The sequence below is a fragment of the Macaca thibetana genome, chromosome 16, assembly GCF_024542745.1.
Source record: "Macaca thibetana thibetana isolate TM-01 chromosome 16, ASM2454274v1, whole genome shotgun sequence".
NCBI classification, from domain to species: Eukaryota; Metazoa; Chordata; class Mammalia; order Primates; family Cercopithecidae; genus Macaca; species Macaca thibetana.
The window spans coordinates 20,128,187-20,150,919 of record NC_065593.1 but is presented as its reverse complement, the minus strand read 5'-3'; the positions used below and the strand labels follow the sequence as shown (position 1 = coordinate 20,150,919).

The following is a 22,733-nucleotide window of genomic DNA, read 5'->3' as shown; positions in this document are numbered from 1 at the left end:
TAATGGGTACCAAGCTACGTGGGAAAGTGAAGTTGGAGGATGGCTTGAGCTGAGGAGGTCGAGGCTGCAGTGAGCTGTGATCATACCACTGCACTGCAGCCTGGGTGACAGAAAGGCACCTTGCCTCAAAAAAAAAAAAAAAAGAAGAAGAAAAGAAAAAACTATACATGCTTTGATTGTAGGAAACAGCAAGCAAGCCTGAAGTGCAGGGTTCTCACTAAGAACATTAACATTGGCCAGTCAGGAGTTCAAGACCAGCCTGGCCAACACAGTGAAACCCTGTCTCTACTAAAAACACAAAAAATTGGCTGGGCACAGGGGCTCACGCCTGTAATTCCAGCACTTTTGGAGGCTGAGGCAGGCGGATCACGAGGTCAGGAGTTTGAGGCCAGCCTGGCCAATATGGTGAAACCCCGTCTCTATTAAAAATACAAAAATTAGCTGGGTATGGTGGCGGGTGCCTCTAGTCCCAGCTACTTGGGAGGCTGAGGCAGGAGAATCCTTGAACCCGGGAGGCAGAGGTTGCAGTGAGCCGAGATCGGGCCACTGCACTCCAGCCTGGGCGACAGAAAAAGACTCTGTCTCAAAAAAAAAAAAAAGGCTGGGCACGGTGGCTCACGCCTGTAATCCCAGCACTTTGGGAGGCCGAGGTGGGCAGATCACGAGGTCAGGAGATCGAGACCATCCTGGCTAACACGGTGAAACCCCATCTCTACTAAAAATACAAAAAAAAAAATTAGCCGGGTGTGGTGGCAGGCGCCTATAGTCCCAGCTACACGGGAGGCTGAGGCAGGAGAATGGCGTGAACCTGGGGGGCGGAGCTTGCAGTGAGCCGAGATCGCACCACTGCACTCCAGCCTGGGCGACAGAGTGATACTTCATCTCAAAAAAAAAAAAATTAATGAGGCTCCATTATTCTGTGCCTCAGTGTTCTCCCCTGTAAACTGGAGATGATAAGTATCTTCTTCATAGACTTTGTGAAGAATAAGGGAGTTAATACAGACAAAGGGCTTGCAACAGTGTGGGACACACAGCAAGTGCTAGGCTAACGTTAGCTGTGATCACTGGCCACTCTCCATCAATCGCACCATGATTTTTTGTGTGGACTCTGTATCGACTCTGTAAAAGCAAAATCTCAAATGTTTCTGTGACAATGCCATAGACACTTTTCTTCAGCTTGGCCTCTGGAAGCCAGGGGGTGGCACAAAAGAGAGAAGCAAGTAACAAGATGAGCAAGGAGGATCGGGGTGGGACCTTGGCAAAGTGCCACACGTAGCACTGAATCTAGATGCAGGGACACCAGATAAAATGCAAGACGCCCCGTGAACACGAAGGTCAGGTGAGCAACAGGTAAGCTTTCCGTCTACTACATCCCAAGTTTTGTATGGGATATACTTTCTTTTCTTTCTCTGAGACAGGGTCTCACTCTGTTGCCCAGGCTGGACTACAGAGGCATGATCTCGGCTCACTGCAGCCTCGACTTCCCCAGCTCAAGCCATCCTCCCACCTCAGACTCCCTAGGAGCTGGGACTACAGGCGTGAGCCACCCCTCCCAGCTAATTTTTTGTATTATTATTAGAGACAAGTTCTCACTATGTTGCCCAGGCTGGTCCCGAGCTCCTGGCCTCAAGTGATCCTCCTGCCTCAGCCTCCCAATATGCCCAACCATATGGGATATACTTATACTTAAAAATTATTCATTGTTTATCTAAAATTCTAATGTAACTGGGCATCCTTATTTTTATTTGCTGAAACACTCAGCAACCCTTTCAGTGTGGTTGGTAAGGTTGTTCCCACTCTAAAGGTGAGAAAAACAAAGCTCACTAGAGCATAAGTAACTTGCCGGAGGTCACAGGACAAGCAGGTGTTCAAAGACCAAGCTCCCGGCCGCAGAGGTACCTCCGCCCACCTGAGCAACAGGCCTGGGGCCAGAGAACCGGGCCCTGGAGCACCTTCCCACAATCCAAAAATGCCCCTCAGTCCCTGGAGGGGAGCCTGTGACCCGGAGGAGCCATTTTCTCCCTGGAAGAGGGAGCTCCCCACAAGCCAGTGCCGGGGGAAGGCCTCCTGCAGGTGGGTGGCCGGAAGGAGGTGCGGGAGAGGGCCGCAGTCAGTCAGGGTGGCACCCACAGCGCTTCCAGGAGCCGCCCCTGCCTGGCGCTGGGACCCGGAGGGAAAACATCCAGGAGAAAACTCAGGAAGCTCCAGAGGAAACCCCTCAGGAAGTCCTGATATAGTTCCACAGCCCAGAGTGAAAACTTTTTTTTTTTTTTCCTGAGATGAAGTTTTGCTCTTGTTGCCTGGGCTGGAGTGCAATGGCGCGATCTCGGCTCACTGCAACCTCCTCCTCCCGGGTTCAAGTGATTCTCCTGTCTGAGCTTCCAGAGTAGCTGGAATTACAGGCTCCCATCACCAGGCCCAGCTAATTTTTGTATTTTTTAGTAGAGAGAGGGTTTCACCATGTTGGTTGGGCTGGTCTCGAACTCCTGACCTCAGGTGATCTGCCCACCTCGGCCTCCCAAAATACTGGGATTACAGGCATGAGCCAGAAAACTTTCAAGTGAGAGCAGCCCTGAGGGTGCCATGGTCTCTCAGTCCAGGGCATAGACCCCAGTGCCCGGCAACTCTGCCCGGCTCTCAGGGCCCCCTCCCCAGAGCCCATGCAGATGGCCTCAGCCTCCCGGAGTGCTGCACCCACCCTTCCCAGCGCGGTCCCACCTCTGCTCTCCCAGAGACCATGCAGATGGCCTCGGCCCCTGCCCCCCAGGGTGCCCGCACCCACCCTCCCCAGCACAGTCCCCACCTCCACTCTCCCAGAGCCCACGCAGATGGCCTCAGCCCCCCGGAGTACCCACACCCACCCTCCCCAGCACAGTCCCACCTCCGCTCTCCCAGAGCCCGAGGTGGAGTTTCACTTCGGTCATTCTCAGCTCTATTTTTACTCAGAGGTGATAAGGAACGCCAAACGTTCAAAGCAGGACAGCCAAGTCGCCTGACTCCACGAGGCTGCAGGGCTGAGCTTTTCTGTGCACAGGGACAGGGGAGGGCTGCGGCCCCATGGAGGGCTTCTCTCCAGGGCCAAGAGTCTAGGTCCAGTGCCCAGTCCCCGGTCCTGACACTCAAGCAGGTGACATTCAGCCTCCTCTTGACCTGGCTGAGAAAGGCCAACAGCATCCCCAGGCAGAGGAACAGCATGTGCAAAAGGCACCAAACTATGAATGGGAGAGCGTGGTATGCCTGGGAAACCGGGAGAGGCTCAGTGTGGCCGGAGGCCCGGGGGTGTGGTAGTGGGGCCAGGAGGGGAGGCTGCGGCTGGAGATGGTTGGAGCCAGTCTCTGAAAAGGCTCCCACGTTGTGCTAAGGAGTTTAGAGTTTATCCTCCAGGAAGGAGGGAGCTACGAAGGCTTGGAGGGCAGATGCTACGGGTGCCTGGTTCTTCCCACCCAGTGTGGGCAGCACAGGCCTCACCCGGGGCTTGCTAGAAATACAGAATCCAGGCCGGGCGCAGTGGCTCACGCCTGTAATCCCAGCACTTTGGGAGGCTGAGGTGGGCAAATCACCTGAGGTCAGGAGTTCAAGACCAGCCTGACCAACACGGTGAAACCCTGTCTCTACTAAAAATACAAAAAAAAAAAAATAGCCGGGCATGGTAGCACGCACCTGTAATCCCAGCTACTCGGGAGGCTGAGGCCGGAGAATCACTTGAACTGGGAGGAGGAGGCTGCAGTGAGAGCTGAAATCGTGACACTGCACTCCAGCCCAGGTGACAGAGCCAGACTCCGTCTCAAAAACAACAAACAAACAAACAAACAAAAGGAAGAAAGAAATGCAGAATCCAAGGCTCCGGACCTGCCAAATCAGAACCTGCATTTGCATCATGGCGGACCTTCCCCGGGGGCTGGGGGACCCCATGATACCCGAGTGATTCATCTTCTCTGGTGAGGCAAAGCCCTGAGCTCTGGCTGGGCGGAGAGAGAGGCCACTGGTTGGATGTCTCCAGTATCCCCTTCTGATGGCCCTTCTTCCCTCCTAACACCCACCTCCACCTCCTGCTTAGATCCTCCCTGCTCCAAGACTCTCCGGGGCATCCCAAGTGCTGGATCCAGGGACCCAGAGACCCAGTGCGCTTCCTCTCTTCATAGCCACCTCCAACCCCAGCCAACCACAAAGCAGCATTTCCCAGGGTTTCACCTGCTGGGTGTTGTGGGGAAGGGAGAACCACCATGGTGAAGGCTCGGTCCCCTGAGCAGAGGGCGCGAGCTGAGATTTTCAGACATGCAGAGGCCTGGGCCCCAACCTGGGGTCTCATGCCCCAGACCCTGGCATTGGGCACTTCTGGCAAAGAACACAGGCTGAGGCATCCAGACAGATCTGTGTTGTGTGACCTCTGGGAAGTCTTGGGGAAGCATGAAACAGGATAAAAACGGCTAAGAACTCAGCAGGTGGCTGGAGGCTAAATGGGATACTGTTAGCAAAGCGCACAGGACAACGTCTGGCATCCTATCACGGCAGCCTTTGTTATTATCCTTCGTGTCTTTAAGGAGTTGAGGGTCTAGCAGAGAAGAGATGACAACTGCCATGAAACATTGCACGGGTAAACACTAGAAAGCAATGCACGGGGCTAAACACTAGAAAGCAATAAAAAAATGGTATCGGTAGTCCGGGGAGGCAGGCAGGTGGCTCACGGGAGGCGGAGCCTGCAGTCATCCCACTGCACTCCAGCAGGGCACAGAGCGAGACTTTGGGCAATATGGTAGGCCAAGGTGGGTGGATCACTTGGGAGGCCAAGGTGGGTGGATCACTTGAGGTCAGGAGTTCAAAACCAGCCTTGCCAACATGGTGAAACCCCGTCTCCGCTAAAAATACAAAAATTAGCCGAGCGTGGTGGCGCACACCTGTAATCCCAGCTACTCGGGAGGCTGAGGCAGGAGAATCACTAACTGGCAGGCAGAGGTAGGAGTAAGCCGAGAGGTTGTGGAGATTGTGCCGTTGCACTCCAGCCTGGGCAACAAGAGTGAGACTCTGTCTCAAAAAAAAGATAAGAAAGTACTAAGTGGGCCGGGCGCGGTGGCTCAAGCCTGTAATCCCAGCACTTTGGGAGGCCGAGACGGGCAGATCACGAGGTCAGGAGATCAAGACCATCCTGGCTAACACGGTGAAACCCCGTCTCTACTAAAATTACAAAAAACTAGCTGGGCGAGGTGGCGGGTGCCTGTAGTCCCAGCTACACGGGAGGCTGAGGCAGGAGAATGGCGTAAACCTGGGAGGCGGAGCTTGCAGTGAGCTGAGATCCGGCCACTGCACTCCAGCCCGGGCGACAGAGCATGACTCCGTCTCAAAAAAAAAAAAGTACTAAGTGATGTGAGCCAGAACAAGCAGCATTAGGGATCTCACTAAGACCAGTGCTCGAATCAGGCCTGGAGGGCTTCCTGGAGATGGTGGTAGCTGAGTTGAGGCTTGAAGCTGGTTAGGAGATCCTTGGAGCACAAAGGTTTGCAGGAAAGTGAGGGGCCTTACTGGCTAGAGAACGGGCACTGTGCTGGGAAACTGGAATGGATAACAAGAGGCTCCCCCAGTCTGGACTGAATATGGCAGGAAAGGCGATACCCCACTGAACCCACGGAAGGAGAGAAAATGGGTTTAGCTCAGCCACAGGCAATTAGAAAGGGAACAAGCTCCTTAACTCAGGGAGGGGCTTGACAACAGACACTGCAGGCACCCCCGATAAGGGCCTGGCTGTGCTAGCAGTTGACCGGCTGCGGCAGGGCCGTCCGGCTAGAAGCAGCAGCTCTCCTGACAGCCAATGTGTGTTCCATCCTCTCTTGCCAGAGAGCAGGAGACCGAATGAGCTCCTGCCTTTGGTTTCTGAAGATTCTACACCCAAGCATGGCACGTGGGGCCCCAGCTCATCCAGGCCTCCCAAGGGGGAACATGGGTCAGGAGCTGCCACGAGGTCTGCAAAATGCCTGCTGGCCTCGACCAAGTCAAGGTGGCTGTTCCACGCAGCTGGGTGGACGCCAGCTGGTCTCTCAGGACCCTCCCCGTGACGCACTCACAAAGTAACTACCAAGGCTTTCTGCTCCATTAACACCAAAGCTGGCCCTGCAGGGGAAAGAGGAGGTAGGGAGGACGTGGGTTTTGTCTAGACAGAGGCATTAGCAAAGTCAGAGGATGACTGAGCTTCTGCTACACAGGAAGAGGGTGAGCAGAGGAGTGCAGAGGAGACCTCATGTGTCCCCCTCATGGTGCCCCCCATGGCAGAAGTCACCAGCAGAGGCCAAGAACAATGGCCATCCCCCTTCTTATCCTTCAAATCAGGGTAACAACCTTTCATAGGTTTACTGTGAAGATGAAAGGAGATCACAAACGTGAGAACACTCTCTCGACTGTGGCACCCATGAAGTGTCCAATCAATTGCTGTTACTTTTATTCCTATTGGGAAACGGGCTCAAAAGATCTGTGTCAGGGGTTGCCTTTCATCTGGCCAGAATCCAGAGCTACAGAAGGGTCTGGCTTGATTTGAAGTCCCAGCCAACGGGGGCTCTGCTAAGGTGTAAGCCCCCCAGACACAAGCTTCCCCCCAGGCGGCTGGCCTCTCTGCGGGGGACTCTCTGGGCTCGAGGGCGGTCATGGGTGTGGGACTGGGTCTGGAGGGTCTGCACCACCCCGTCATTAACATGCTGCACGCGGGAGAGTTCAAACACAGCAGCTGGCTCTGCAGCCCAGCAGGCCCTGGGCCTCAGCAAAGGACCTCGGTGCTCAGTGGCCTGATTTATGGCTGAGGGCTCTCTTTATTCTCCTTTCGAAACTGTGGAGGTGGATTTTAAAAGGCTGGAGAGCAAGGCCAGCACGATTGGGCTCTGCCAAATCCCCATGTCCTTGCCCCTGGCCTCGCTCTAGAAACTGGGCACCGGCCCTGCTCCATCCCAAATGCCAAAGTCTATTCTCACTCTCCCTTTCTTTGTGTTTGTGTTTGTGTTGAGGGTGTGTGTTTGTGTTTGTGTGTGTTTGTGTGTGGGGGGGTGTGTTTGTGTATGTTAACAATCAGCATTTCTTGCCAATAATCCCAGGAACGTGGTAACGCAGGCACGTGGGTAACACAGGCACATGGATAATGCAGGCAGGTGGGTAATGCGGGCATGTGGGTAATGCAGGCATGTGGGTAATGCAGGTACGTGGGTAACGCAGGTACGTGGGTAATGCAGGCACGTGGGTAATGATGCAGGCACGTGGGTGATGCAGGCAGGTGGGTAATGCAGGCATGTGGGTAATGCAGGCATGTGGGTAATGCAGGCACGTGGGTAATGCAGGCAGGTGGGTAATGCGGGCACGTGGGTAATGATGCAGGCACGTGGGTAATGATGCAGGCACGTGGGTAATGATGCAGGCACGTGGGTAATGCAGGTACGTGGGTAACGCAGGCACGTGGGTAACGCAGGTACATGGGTAATGCAGGCAGGTGGGTAATGCGGGCACATGGGTAATGCAGGCACGTGGGTAATGCAGGCATGTGGGTAATGCAGGTACGTGGGTAACACAGGCACATGGATAATACAGGCAGGTGGGTAATGCAGGCACGTGGGTAATGATGCAGGCATGTGGGTAATGCAGGCACGTGGGTAATGATGCAGGCATGTGAGTAATGCAGGTACGTGGGTAACACAGGCACAGGAATAATGCAGGCAGGTGGGTAACGCGGGCATGTGGGTAACGCGGGCACGTGGGTAATGCAGGCACGTGCGTAATGCGGGCACGTGGGTAATGATGCAGGCAGGTGGGTAATGCAGGCATGTGGGTAATGACACAGGCACGTGGGTAACGCAGGCACGTGGGTAACGCGGGCACGGGGGTAACGCGGGCAGGTGGGTAACGCGGGCAGGTGGCTAACGCGGGCAGGTGGGTAATGCGGGGAGGTGGGTAATGCGGGCACGTGGGTAATGATGCAGGCACGTGGGTAATGCGGGCAGGTGGGTAATGCGGGCAGGTGGGTAATGCGGGCACGTGGGTAATGCGGGCACGTGGGTAATGATGCAGGCACGTGGGTAATGCGGGCAGGTGGGTAATGCGGGCAGGTGGGTAATGCGGGTACATGGGTAATGATGCAGGCACGTGGGTAATGATGCAGGCACGTGGGTAATGCAGGCAGGTGGGTAATGCAGGCAGGTGGGTAATGCGGGCACGTGGGTAATGATGCAGGCACGTGGGTAATGCGGGCAGGTGGGTAATGCGGGCAGGTGGGTAATGCGGGCACGTGGGTAATGCAGGCACGTGGGTAATGATGCAGGCACGTGGGTAATGCAGGCAGGTGGGTAATGCGGGCACGTGGGCTCCAAGTGCCCATGAGGACATTTCCTTAGGCTCATCCCTCTAGGAAGAGGCAGCCCCGTTGGTGGATGCTCCCAGTGCTTCCAGAATACCTGGGGGCAGAGGGCTGTCTCCTCATATCATGGGGGGTTGGGGGCAAGATGCAGCCTTCACAACTGTCTTTCTAGCTAGAGAAATGAACCCAGATCCATCAACCTCAGTGAAATATCAGCGTCAAGGAGCCTCTACTGGCACCACTGTGAAGGGTAAGAATGTGGGAGACAGAGCACAGTTTAGAGCGGGGCCAACCTAGTGCACAATTCCTGGCTTGTAGTCTGTGACCTTGAATTAATTAACTTAGTTTATTTTGAGATGAAGTCTCACTCTGTCGCCCAGGCTGGAGTGCAATGGTGTGATCTTGGCTCACTGCAACCTCCGCCTCCCAGGTTCAAGCAACTCTCCTGCCTCAGCCTCCTGAGTAGCTGGGATTATAGGCGCCCACCACCATGCCTGGCTAATTTTTGTATTTTTAGTAGAGACAGGGTTTCACCATGTTGGCCAGGCTGGTCTCCAACTCCTGACCTCAGGTGATCCACCCACCTCAGCCTCCCAAAGTGCTGGGATTACAGGCGTGAGCCACTGTGCCCAGCCTGTCTCTTCCATTCTTTCTAGACCAAATTAGAAACTAATTTCTATGAACCCAGCAGGACTGATGGACTTTCTTTACACTGGGCCCCAGGATCCTGGGAGACTCAAGGATGAGGTTTCCATGTCCCTCTACAGAGCCCAGACACAGTTCCCAAAGAGGGCCCCATGGGCGCCATTGCACAGAACAACTCCAGGGGGCATCCTTGCATAGCACACACTGTCACCCTGACCCCACAATTCCCAGAGGGGTCTTTCTCCTAAAATGTCGCCTTCAAGGGAGAGACTCATTCAAAAAGATGACATATGGGTTGTTAGGCCCAAGGTAGTGCACACCGAACGGGGTAACCACAAGTGAGGAAGTCAATTGCGGCTGTGAGGAGTAGATGCTCCCAGTTAGAGAAATAACTGGCTTAATTACACCGCGTCTTTGGTCCCCATAATCTCGACCCATTAAACCTTTGCTGCTGCCCAGGAGCGGATGCCCAAGAGGAAGGGGTTAGCCCAGAACACTCACAGAAGCAGCCCCTCAATCCCACGAAGGTAATGATGGTCACATCCTTCCCCAACAGCCCCAAGTAAACCCATAGATCCCTGGTCAATACCGGGCTTCCCTAGGCAGCACCAGCTCCACCGATGCCCCTGGGGAGGCCAACAGCCACGCTGCCCAGAGTGACAAGGACTCTGAGCTCCCTTGGCTCTGGTTTACCTGAGGCCTCCCAGCCACCCAAGCCTTTCTGGAGACCTTGCTCACCTTAGGCAAAATGCCCTATCACATCTGCCATGTCCACTTGTGACCTAGAGGCATACTAAGGCATCAGAGGTGAGGGCAGGGACAAGAAGGAGGGGAGTGAGGCTGGGCGCGGCTCATGCCTGTAATTCCAGAAATCTGAGAGGCTGAGGCAGGCCGATCACCTGAGGTCGGGAGTTCGAGACCAACCTGATCAACATGGATAAATCCCATCTCTACTAAAAATACAAAATTAGCTGGGCATGGTGGTACATGCCTATAATCCCAGCTAGTCGGGAGGCTGAGGCAGGAGAATTGCTTGAACCCGGGAGGCAGAGGTTGCAGTGGGCCGAGATCATGCCATTGCACTCCAACCTGGGCAACAAGAGTGAATCTCCATCTCAAAAAAAGAAGAAAGAGGGGAGTGGCACCCAATCAATCAATCAGGTCACCATAGAGCCCACCCCATCTGGCCCCATCTACTGAAGCCCAGGCTGACTCTGACATTTTCCGTCTGGCCGGTAAACCCAGATTCATCTTTTGCTCTGGTGTGTGGGGAGGAAGGAAGGGCAGGAGGAGGATGCAGGATAAAGCCTGGATGAGAAAACTGAGTGAGAGGCCCCAGTCAGGTCTCGATCCGGGGACAGAGAACCTGCTGCCCCATCCACAAGTAGTCACGGCCTCAGCTGAACCTGCTGCCCCATCCACAAGTAGTCACGGCCTCAGCTGGTTCAAAGGACTCTTTGCCAAATGCCAAGGCAGGGGTAGGACTGGGCATTATCTTCAGCCTCCAAATGGGGGTGCCTTCCATAGCCTGCCTATTGCCCTGATTTCTTTCTCCCTCCCCCCTTCACAAGGTCTGGGTCAGGTTCTCCTTAAGCTTCAGGGACCAGTGGAACATTCCCACTGCCTCCCAGGATCACCATGTCCCCAACTGACCATATCTTGCCCTAAGAAATGCAAGCTACTCCCGGGCCAGGAGCAGTGGCTCACACCTGAAATCCCAGCACTTTGGGAAGCCAAGGTGGGTGGATCACGAGGTGAAGAGATCGAGACCAGCCTAACCAACATGGTAAAACCGCATCTCTACTAAAAATACAAAAATTAGCCAGGCATGGTGGTGGGCATCTGTAATCCCAGGTACTCGGGAGGCTGAGGCAGGAGAATCGCTTGAACCCAGGAGGTGGAGGTTGCAGTCAGCCGAGATTACGCCATTGCACTCCAGCCTAGGCAACAGAGTGAGACACCGTCTCAAAAAAAAAAAAAAAAAGAAAGAAACAGAAAAAAAAAAAAAGCAAGTTATTCCCCAGAGCAGCAATGGACTTTCTCACTTGTGGAGACGAGCCGAGATCACATGTCACAAAGAACCTCCCCCCATCACAACCCTAGAGATGGGCAAGCTGCAGAACTCTCCCCACCCCGTACAGTCACTATGAGGAAAGCACCAAGAATACGGAACGGAGAGGATACTCTACCCCACCCCACATCACCTCAGTCCACCCCCAACACATCACCTCAGCCCACACCCCAAACATCACCTCAGTCCACCCCCAAACATCACCTCAGCCCACACCCCCACAATTCACCTCAGTCCACCCCCAACACATCACCTCAGCCCACACCCCAAACATCACCTCAGTCCACCCCCAACACATCACCTCAGCCCAACCCCCACACATCACCTCAGTCCAACCCCCCCCACATCACCTCAGCCCCACCCCCCACAATTCACCTCAGACCATGCCCCCCATATCACCTCAGCCTACCCCCCACACATCACCTCAGTCCCACCCCCAACACATCACCTCAGCCCACACCCCAAACATCACCTCAGCCCCCCCCCCACACCATTCACCTCAGACCACGCCCCCCATATCACCTCAGTCCACCCCACACATCACCTCAGTCCACTCCCCACAACTCACCTCAGCACACACCCCAAACATCACCTCAGTCCACCCCCAACACATTACCTCAGCCCACACCCCAAACATCACCTCAGCCCAACCCCCACACGTGACCTCAGCCCACACCCCAAACATCACCTCAGTCCACCCCCCCACATCACCTCAGCCTACACCCCACAATTCACCTGAGCCCAACCCCCACAACTCACCTCAGCACACACCCCAAACATCATCTCAGTCCACCCCCAACACATCACCTCAGCCCACACCCCACAATTCACCTCTGACCACGCCCCCCATATCACCTCAGTCCACCCCCAACACATCACCTCAGCCCCACCCCCCATTCACCTCAGACCACGCCCCCCATATCACCTCAGTCCACCCCACACATCACCTCAGTCCACTCCCACAACTCATCTCAGCACACACCCCAAACATCACCTCAGTCCACCCCCACACATCACCTCAGTCCACCGCCAACACATCACCTCAGCCCACACCCCCAAACATCACCTCAGTCCACCCCACACACATCACCTCAGCCCACACCCCAAACATCACCTCAGTCCACCCCAACACATCACCTCAGCCCACACCCCAAACATCACCTCAGTCCACCCCCAACACATCACCTCAGCCCACACCCCCCAAACATCACCTCAGCCCAACCCCCACACATGACCTCAGTCCAACCCCGACATCACCTCACCTCAGCCCCACCCCCACAATTCACCTCAGCCCCACCCCCCACAATTCACCTCAGACCATGCCCCCCATATCACCTCAGCCTACCCCCCACACATCACCTCAGTCCCACCCCCACACCTCAGTCCACCCCACACATCACCTCAGTCCAACCCCCATCACCTCACCTCAGTCCACCCCCTACACATCACCTCAGCACACCCCACACATCACCTCAGTCCTCAGTCCACCCCCATCACCTCAGCCCACCCCCCACACATCACCTCAGTCCACCACCCCCCATCACCTCAGACCACGCCCACACATCACCTCAGCCCACCCCCCCACACATCACCTCAGTCCACCCCCCCACACGTGACCTCAGCCCACACCCCAAACATCACCTCAGTCCACCCCACACACATCACCTCAGCCTACACCCCCACAATTCACCTCAGCCCACCCCCCACACACTCACCTCAGCACACACCCCAAACATCATCTCAGTCCACCCCCAACACATCACCTCAGCCCACACCCCACAATTCACCTCAGACCACCCCCCCATATCACCTCAGTCCACCCCCAACACATCACCTCAGCCCCACCCCCCATTCACCTCAGACCACCCCACACATCACCTCAGTCCACCCCCACAACTCATCACTCAGCACACACCCCAAACATCACCTCAGTCCACCCCAACACATCACCTCAGCCCACCCCCAACATCACCTCAGTCCACCCCAACACATCACCTCAGCCCACACCCCAAACATCACCTCAGTCCACCCAACACATCACCTCAGCCCACACCCCAAACATCACCTCAGCCCACCCCCCACACATCACCTCAGCCCACACCCCAAACATCACCTCAGCCCACCCCCACACATGACCTCAGTCCAACCTCCGACATCACCTCAGCCCCACCCCCCACAATTCACCTCAGACCATGCCCCCCATATCACCTCAGCCTACCCCCCACACATCACCTCAGTCCCACCCCCATCACCTCAGCCCACCCCCCACACATCACCTCAGCCCACCACCCCATCACCTCAGACCACGCCCCACACATCACCTCAGCCCACCCCCCACACATCACCTCAGCCCACCCCCCACACATCACCTCAGCCCACCCCCCACACATCACCTCAGTCCCACCCCCCACATCACCTCAGCCACGCCCCACACATCACCTCAGCCCACCCCCCACACATCACCTCAGTCCACCACCCCCATCACCTCAGCCCACACCCCACACATCACCTCAGCCCACCCCACACATCACCTCAGCCCACCCCACACATCACCTCAGCCCACCCCCCACACATCACCTCAGTCCACCACCCCCATCACCTCAGCCCACCCCCCACACATCACCTCAGCCCACCCCACACATCACCTCAGCCCACACCCCACACATCACCTCAGCCCACCCCCCACACATCACCTCAGCCCACCCACACACATCACCTCAGCCCCCCCCACACACATCACCTCAGTCCACCCCCCACACATCACCTCAGCCCACCCACCACACATCACCTCAGTCCACCCCCCCACACATCACCTCAGCCCACACCCACACATCACCTCAGTCCACCCCCAACACACATCATCTCAGCCCACACCCCAAACATCACCTCAGCCCACACCCCAAACATCACCTCAGCCCACCCCCTACACATCACCTCAGCCCACCCCACACACATCACCTCAGCCCACCCCACACACATCACCTCAGCCCCACCCCCCACACATCACCTCAGCCCACCCCACACACATCACCTCAGCCCACCCCACACACATCACCTCAGCAGCCCACCCCACACACATCACCTCAGCCCACCCCACACACATCACCTCAGCCCCACCCCCACCAACACATCACCTCAGCCCACCCCACACACATCACCTCAGCCCACCCCACACACATCACCTCAGCCCACCCCACACACATCACCTCAGCCCACCCCACACACACATCACCTCAGCCCACCCCCGCACACATCACCTCAGCCCACCCCACACACATCACCTCAGTCCACCCCACACACATCACCTCAGCCCACCCCCCACACATCACCTCAGCCCCACCCCCAACACATCACCTCAGCCCACCCCCCACACATCACCTCAGCCCCACCCCCAACACATCACCTCAGCCCACCCCCCCCACACATCACCTCAGCCCCACCCCAACACATCACCTCAGCCCACCCCACACACATCACCTCAGCCCACCCCCCACACATCACCTCAGCCCACCCCCACACACATCAGCCCACCCCACAGCCCCCACCCCACACACATCACCTCAGCCCACCCCACACACATCACCGTCACCTGCCACCACCAAGGGCCTGGCAGGGTCAGCGGGTGTGGGGTTGTCTTGAAGCTGTCTGCCCTCGGTTTGCCCCAAAGGGCTCGAGCTGAGCCAAACAGCTGCCGCAAACACTGGCAGTGAAGTCTTCCAATCACACACCCTAGCAAAGCACAAGACTCCCTTGGGGGTCTCTGACTCCACTACAAGCGACTACAACGACCAGATCCACACACCAGGAAGCTCGTGAACGGGCCAGCGAACAGGTTTCAGCTAACAGGGATTTCTGCTGGGGGAGGAGCTCAAGGAGCCAAGAACTTGAGTTTTCTTTTCCTGCCCATACTCAGGCAACCAAAACCTATGGAGGGCCTGTGCAGGAGCCGCTGGGGAGGCGCCGCCTCAAAGCTGGTCCAATACCGTTCCTGCCAGTCCTCTTGCCACATTCCCTGCCCCTTCCTAAGTCACGTGCCAGCCTTTCCCAGTCCCTCAAAGCTTTCCCGGATGAAGAGCGGATGAGCCAGACAGCTGAGCAGCTCAACAGCACTCCTCACCTTCAAAGCACTTTATACATATGAATTAATCCACACAACACCCATGAGAGCCGTCATGCCCTCCCTCAGAGGAACGGGCACAAGGAAGGTACCGGAATCGTCCCAGAAAGCAGATCGTACCTCAGACAGAGAACAAGTCTTCCATCCTACCCCAAGAGTGAGGCAGAGCCTCCTCACCATTCCCCATCTTCCAGCCTCCTAGCAGCATCTTCCAGCCAATTCTCCACAAATTTCCTTCCTTTTCCCAAAGAACAACAGTAGCAACAATCACGACCACAAAAACTTCAGTTTCTCTGAGTAGATGACTTAATTCTTCCGTCAGCCCCACCTCTGAGACTCCAGCAGCCATGACGATTATGGGCCGGTGTTGACAAAAAGGAATACATTACTGGGCTATTCAGAGAACATGTGAACATCCGCCAGCAGGCGCTCACTAGCACACGTGGAGTGGTCTGATACGGCCGCGAGAACTGAGCTGCTCTGATCAAACGCACACAGGCTGTCAGTCAAGTGGCTTGGTCCCTGGTGTAGGAAACGTAGGGCTCAGATGAGAAACTGAGGCAGGCTCATGATCACCTGGAGACAGGCTTGCATCCCCACTGCCCCAGATACTTTCCTGGCCCATGGATGAGGCACTGAGTCTATAAAGGGCAAGAAAATACCAAAAGAGACTGAAATCGCCCTTGGAAATGTTGCTTGGGGTAAGAGAAGTGAGCTCCAAAAGGCAGGCTCTAGTAACAACAGATGGTCACGTTCTGCCTTCCATGAGGGCCAAGTCACTGCAGGCTCTTGCTTGGCTCAGTAGGGAAGGTATGTTTGAGACCAGGACTAAATTACTTGGGACCAAATGGAGGCTGAAATGGAAAAGGGAGAGGCTTTAAATGTAGCCTTTGCCTCTCCTCTAAATAAGTCCTAAACCCAAATATAAAGATTTTCCATTTGAAGAGGTGCCAGATAATCAACCTGCCTGGGGCACACGTATGTCTTAATCCAGATCTGCTTGGAGAATCCCAGGGACAGAGACAGTTTCAGAGCACAGCTCCGCCCCCATTTTGGGCTACTCCGCAGAACTTAATTTAATCCAATCTAATCCCACGGGATTGGGAAAATAAAAAATAAAATAAAAACAAAGAGAAGATGGTAAGTGTTTAGTGGAAAGGGTGGTAAAAGACATAGAGGGCTTATAACCAAGAAAACATGGCAGGGCGCAGTGGCTCATGTCTGTAATCCCAGCACTTTGGGAAGCCAAGGCAGGTGGATCACCTGAGGTCGGGAGTTGGAGACCAGACTGGCCAACATGGTCCCATCTCTACTAAAAATACAAAAATTAGCCGGGCGTGGTGGCGGGCTCCTCTAATCCCAGCTACTCAGGAAGCTGAGGCAAGATAATCGCTTGAACCAGGGAGGTGGAGGTTGCAGTGAGCCGAGATCGTGCCACTGCACTCCAGCCTGGGCGAGACAGCGAGACTCTGTCTCAAAAAAAAACAAAAACAAAAGAAAAAGCCTCAGAGAGAGCATCACACCAGCCCCAGGGAGAGAATCTAGGTAAGGTACTGAGGGGTGAAACTGACATTGCTACATTAATGCAGGCAAATGAGTGGTGCAGACATAGGAACTGGGGGATGTCTGAAACCATCTGTCACTCCACAGGCAAAGGACTCTGCTCCCATCAGTCCCAGAGTCCCTGGTAGCAGGGATCCAACCCTTCTCCTTGAGTCAGACAAATCACACTTACCCCAGCCCTTCAGTACTTCTACCATAGGAGAGATGGGGCGTTTGCTGCCCACCCTTCATCAAACGACCACCAAACCTGTGATGGAAGTGGGCACACTCCTCCTGGCAAAACCAGAAAGAATGAACTGCCAACCCCAAAGGCAAGAAGTGAGTGAGGGGAGGGGCTGGCTGGCAGGCTGGTACCTTAGGAGCAGAGAGTCACCAGCCTCAGTGAGCTCAGACAGAGCCTCTGCTGTCCCTGCTTGGGCTCCAGGCCCAGCCCCCAGGTCCTACAAGAGGCACAGGGCCAGGTTGGGGTCAGATCCATTGAAGCCATTTACTCTGCCAGACCGTTTCAGGGAGAACTCTGCCAAAGAGGACTGTAGAGAATGGTGCCCCCCGTTCCGTGACATTTCAAGGCCTTGAATCAACTCAGACATACCCAGGGGGCACTCAGGGTCCTCCTCATTATTCTAGGGTACAATCTGAATTCCAGCTCAGTTATTTGTTACTTATGTGATCTTAGGTATATGATTTGTGCTAACTGAGCCTCTCTTTCCTAATCTGTAAGAGTTGCAGAGTTGTGAGGTTTGGAGAAAATGGATAGAAAGTGCCTAGCACAGGGCAGGCGCAGTGGCTCACGCCTGTAATCCCAGCACTTTGGGAGGACAAGGTGGGAAGATGACATGAGGTCAGGAGTTCAAGACCAGCCTGACCAATACGGTGAAACTCTCTCTCTACTAAAACTACAAAAATTGGCTGGGTTGTGGTGGTGCACACATGTAATCCCAGCTACTCAGGAGGCTGAGGTTGGGGAATTGCTTGAATCCAGGAAGCAGAGGTTGCAGTGAGCTGAGATCGCACCACTGCACTCCAGCCTGGGCAAAGAGGGAGACCCTGTCTCAGAAAAGAAAGAGAAAGAGAGAGAGAGAGAAAGAGAGAAAAAGAGAGAGAGAGACAGGAAGGAAGGAAGGAAGGAAGGAAGGAAGGAAGGAAGGAAGGAAGGAAGGAAGGAAGGAAGGAAGGAAGGAAGGAAGGAAGGAGGGAGGGAGGGAGGGAGGGAGAGAAAGTGCCCATCCCAGTGCCTGCCATTCAGCAGGTGCTCTGGAAATGCTATTATCATTGCCACCAGGAACAATGCTCAGAGAGGGGAAGGCAGGGAACCTCTACCACTGAGTCATTCCCATCTCAAAGTCACACTGCCGCCCTACGCCCTGAGTATACCACCTTTACAGTTCCCTATGGATCTGGCTTTTGTGGAGATTTGTCACCCAGGACTGCGAGCCTGGTAGGCAAACAGCTTCCTGAGAAGCAGAGGAACTTCCTCTGGGAGCCACAAAACCATACTGCCAGGCAAATGACAGCCTGGGTATTTGTTTTAATTTAGGCTCTTGTCAAGAGGAAAGTTGATGGCTAACAGCCCAAACATGACTGCACAGCACCTCCCCAGGAAGCCTCCTGCTACAGCTCTCCAATAAGATGTTCAGAAGTGGGAGGCAGGGACTCCTCACACTGCAGCCATATCAGCGCCCCCTCCCACCCACCATCCAGGCCACCCCAGGAGCCGCCCAGAGGCCAGGGCAGCAGCAGGAGGGTCGACAGCCCAGGTGCCAGTCTGCCTGAATCAGGGCTGCCCAACAGAGCCCCCTAAGAGGCCTTGGCCTAATTCCCTTTTCTGGCATTCCTCTGGTCAGGAATTTGTAAGGTGGCCTCAAGCAATTTTGCTTTTTTGCTCCAGGCATGGGGGAAAGAGGGTGGGCTATGGAAGCCTTGGAAATGATCAGGTCAGGGGAGTCGTCTTCTGCCACAGAGAAAGCTAGAGACAGGTTTCCATAGGATTCCACACTTCAGGAAATAGGGAAACAAGAACTGGGTTTTGCAAAGAGCCAGAAATACTCAGGAACCTAAGCACATGTGAATCTGAGGCATTGTTATGACGGCTGTTTGCAAGCTGTTTGCAAGCGCACAGCTAAGACAGGGTCACTAATCCTGCCTTCGGGTCAGGAGCTGATCTGCACCGGCGCTCTGAACAGATGTGTGCCCCCATTCATGCAGACACACGTGCACACACATGCCACACAGCCGTGGGCCGTGACCTTCACCCAACGACGCTGGCCTCTGCAGGGGAAGGAGCAGATGGAGCGGCGGCACTTGGCACAGGACCCACACCCGGGGGATCCGGCTTTGCCCCTTTGATGTTGAGAAACCAAAGCAGAATGAACCATCACAAGGACAGCTCCTGGGGGGAGGAGAGGAAGGAACCTGGGATGGAGGAGGCGGCGGGTGGAGAAGAAGATACAGGGAATGACCTGGACCCAAGGGGATGCTGAGGTCAGAGGTTAAATGTTGGGTACCACAGAGCCTCCAGGGTAAGACTCTGGGGTTCGAGGCAATACCCTTTTCTACTCCTCCCACCCCCCCCCCCCGCATATGACTTATCAAGGAACTCTAGCTGGGATGACGCTTAAAAATGCCCTTGTTGGCCGGGCACGGTGGCTCATGCCTGTAATCTCAGCACTTTGGGAGGACAAGGCCGGTAGATTACCTGAGGTCAGGAGTTCGAGACCATCCTGACCTCATGGTGAAACCCCGTCTCTAGTAAAAATACAAAAAATTAGCCAGATATGGTGGTGGGTTCCTGTAATCCCAGCTACTCGGGTGGCTGAGGCAGAAGAATCACTTGAACCCAGGGGACAGAGGCTGCAGTGAGCAGAGACTTGAACCCAGGGGACAGAGGCTGCAGTGAGCCAGGATCCTCCACTGCACTCTAGTCTGGGTGACAGAGCCAGACTCCGTTTCAAAATAAATAAATAAATAAATAAATAAAATAAAACAAATGCTCCTGTTCTATGGCATCCAGTGCCTAGAATCAGGCTGAACCAGGCTCCACCTGGCCCCACCCGCCTCCCCCAACTCCTGCCTGGAAGATGAGCTGAGAGAGTGGGAGGGTCCCACTCACGTGGGCCTTAGGAAGGGTGAAATCCACTATGTAAGCCCAGGAGGACCATCTTCCTAATCCCTGAGCGCATCCAGCGAAGGTGTCTCAGGGAGGGGTGGAGAGAAGGGGCGGTGCCATTCTAGCACCCGCAAAAGGGGCGGTGGGGGGGTGGGGGGGTGGCTCTCCGATCGCCCCAAACCCCCCCATTACCTGTGATCAGTTATGTGTCCCCTGGGGCCACGCAAGACCAATCACATGACCCAGGCAGATTTGGGAGCGAGGGGGTGGAGAACTCGAGAAGGTTTGTTTTTTTTTTTCCCTTCTGAGGGTGGTGGTGATGATGAGGGTGGGGGTGGTGATGAGGCTGGCAGGAAAGACTGCTGAGCCCGGGATTTTCAGCTCCCACATCCAAAGGGCCCCCGCGGATATCTGTACCCACCGTCTCCCCTCCCACTCGATCCCACCCCTGCCCCGAACCCCCGGGCCCCGAACCCCACACAGCCCCAGTGCCCCTGGGTGGCAAACTCGGGTGCCAACGACTTTCTCAAAATGGCTTTTAGGCTTCAGCCTGGACAGAGAAGCTACTGGTCCGGGGGCGGGGGCAGCACCCCGAAGGGTCTCCCTCACCCGAGGCTCGCAGAGGCCAGATTCACAACAGGTGGGAAGGGGGGTACAGCTCTCGGCTCGGTCCGCCCACGGTCCCCGCCCCCGGCCCGCGGGAACCCGCTCTGGGGACCCCCGCCCGCGCCCCCAGGACCAGCCCGGCGCCTGGGTCCCGACCCTGATGCTGATTCCCACCCCGACCCCAATCCGGACCCCGATCCCGCACCCGCCCGCGCTCCCCAGACCAGTCCGGCGCCTGAGGTCCCAACCCCGATCCTGGGGTCCCGACCTCGATCCTGGGGTCCCGCCCCCGCTCCGCCCCCGCCCAGCGCACGTACTGCTGTAGAGGGTGTCGATCCAGGACAGGCGCGGCAGGCCCCGGTGGCTGAGCGGCTCCATCCCGCGGCGGCAGCTCGGTCAGATCCGAAACCCGACCCTCATCGCGCAACAAAGGAGGGAGGGCGGGCGGGAGCCGGGGGAGGCCGAAGTTGCGAGCGCGGCGGGGCGAGGAGGCCTGGAACCAGGTCCCCGGGAGGAGCGCGCAGCGGCCGGGGCGGGGGCGAGGGCGGGGCGGGCGCCCCCAAAACCCTCCCGAACCCTCCCGGCCCCTGCGGCCGCGCAGAGCTCAGCTGCGGATCCTGGAGCCGACGAGCAACTTCGCGGGGGGCGGGGCGGGGGCGGGGCTTCGTGGCGGGGCGGGGCTTTGCGGCGGGGGCAGGGCGGGACCAATCTCCTCGAGGCTCCGCCCCCCGCAGGACGCCCCCGGCCGGGCTAACTGGGCAGCGGGGCTCTGGCACCGGGCGAGGAGGGGCCGCGGGGGTCTCGGGGGTCTCCGGGCGGCGGCGCAGACCCAGGCCCCCCTCGCCCCCCCCGCGCCGGGCTCAGCAGGATCCTGGCGACCCGCAGACCAGGTGCCGTGGGGGGCCCGGGCGCCGCAGGGGTGACATCACCTCCCGCCCGGGATCTCCAAGCGCGGCTTCGGGGGCGGGAACCGCGGCCGGGCCCCTCCCCAGCCAGACCCGCTGCGGCACCCACGAGGTGAACGTCCTGCGCGCCGCGGAGGCGCCTCTCTCCTCCCGAACCTAACCCAGCTCGTCCCTTTCCACACCCCTGACCTCAGAGCGCGGCCGTTCCCGCCACACATGGAGGGGGGCGGCTGGAGACCCTGGAGGGCCGAAGTCCCGGGGCCGTGGGGCCAGGACAGTCCCACATGTGCCCCTGCTGGGCGGAGGACGAACTGGAGCCAGGAGAAGCACCAGGGGCTCCACGTGTTCCCCTCCAGGACCCCTTCTGGGGACCCCGAATCCTGTTTGCATCATCACCTACAAATGGTGGGAAGTCGGGTTAAGACGCCTGAGTACAGAACGTTTAGAGACGAAATTCCCTCTAACGAAGACCCCCTCGCCCAAGGGCAGTGAAGAGATTGGGGGCCCCATGCCTGTCTCCCGTGGGCTGGTTCTGTGGCAGCCATGGCAGCTTCCACATAGACCTCTTTGGGCCAAGTGACCCTGCAGCAGGGAAGGAGGGGAGGGGAGTCAGGCCAGCGGGGTCCAGGGCAGTGAGGCTGAAGCCCCTTCCTGAACCCAGGGGAAGGGAAGCAGTGGGGACCACCCAGGGTGCCCAGTACCCCAGAGTAACAGTTTAGATACCGGAGCTGTCCCCACCCCACCCCATCCCCAGGCAGCTTAAGGGGAAAACCTTCTTGGAGCCCAGCCCTACAGAGGCCCACCAGGAAGGCTAAGTCAGCCTGGCCTTTGCCGGGCCCGGGTGTGGTCAGCACCTGCAGAACGCTGGAGGGGCGTGGGGGTCGGTCCTCCTCACTCCAAACAGACACACACATATCTACTTCTTAAGGGGAGAAGCAGCTCCTCCCCCAGGATGCTGAGAGGAAGCCCCATAAGCGGCTTGAGCAGAGGCCTCTGCAGCTGCCCCTGGGGAGATGGGGGTCACCCATTCATCACAGGCTGGGGAGCCCCTGGGAGACGCAGGGGATGATGCTCTGGGTGGGGAAGCCTCTACAGGTGGCTGCGGCACAAGTGGTTTTCAATATTATTAGCCCCTCCCTGCGTCCCCTGGGCTACCCCCGCCCCAATCCTCCTGGTCAGGCACCAGCGCTGTCTCTTGCCGCCCCTCCCTACAGCTGTCACCCTCCCACCGTCCCTGACTGGCACACAGGATTGGGAGGGCCAAGCAGGCACCTGGAGCTTGGCAGGGAGGGGGCGTGCATCTCCAATGAGATGCTCCAGAAATAGAGCTTCGGCATGGGAAGGGAACGAGCAGGCTCTCGGAGGACCGCGAGGCTGGAGGAGCCATGAGGGGCCAAGGG

The 22,733-nt window shown here is 56.8% G+C and overlaps 1 protein-coding gene across 3 annotated transcripts in view; it reads right to left on the bottom strand.

The window, feature by feature from the left end:
* ABR (ABR activator of RhoGEF and GTPase) overlaps window positions 1-22,733 on the bottom strand; it is a 230,897-nt gene that overhangs the window by 162,115 nt on the left and 46,049 nt on the right. Inside the window, exon 1 of one of the 3 annotated variants that reach the window (XM_050763520.1) lies at window positions 20,746-21,054. The exons of the other annotated variants lie outside the window; for them this stretch is intronic. Within the exon in view, the coding sequence (XP_050619477.1) occupies window positions 20,746-20,806 (61 nt within the window). The 5' untranslated portion in view covers window positions 20,807-21,054. Of the gene's footprint in view, window positions 1-20,745; window positions 21,055-22,733 lie in introns of those variants that run through there. 3 annotated transcript variants of the gene reach the window in all.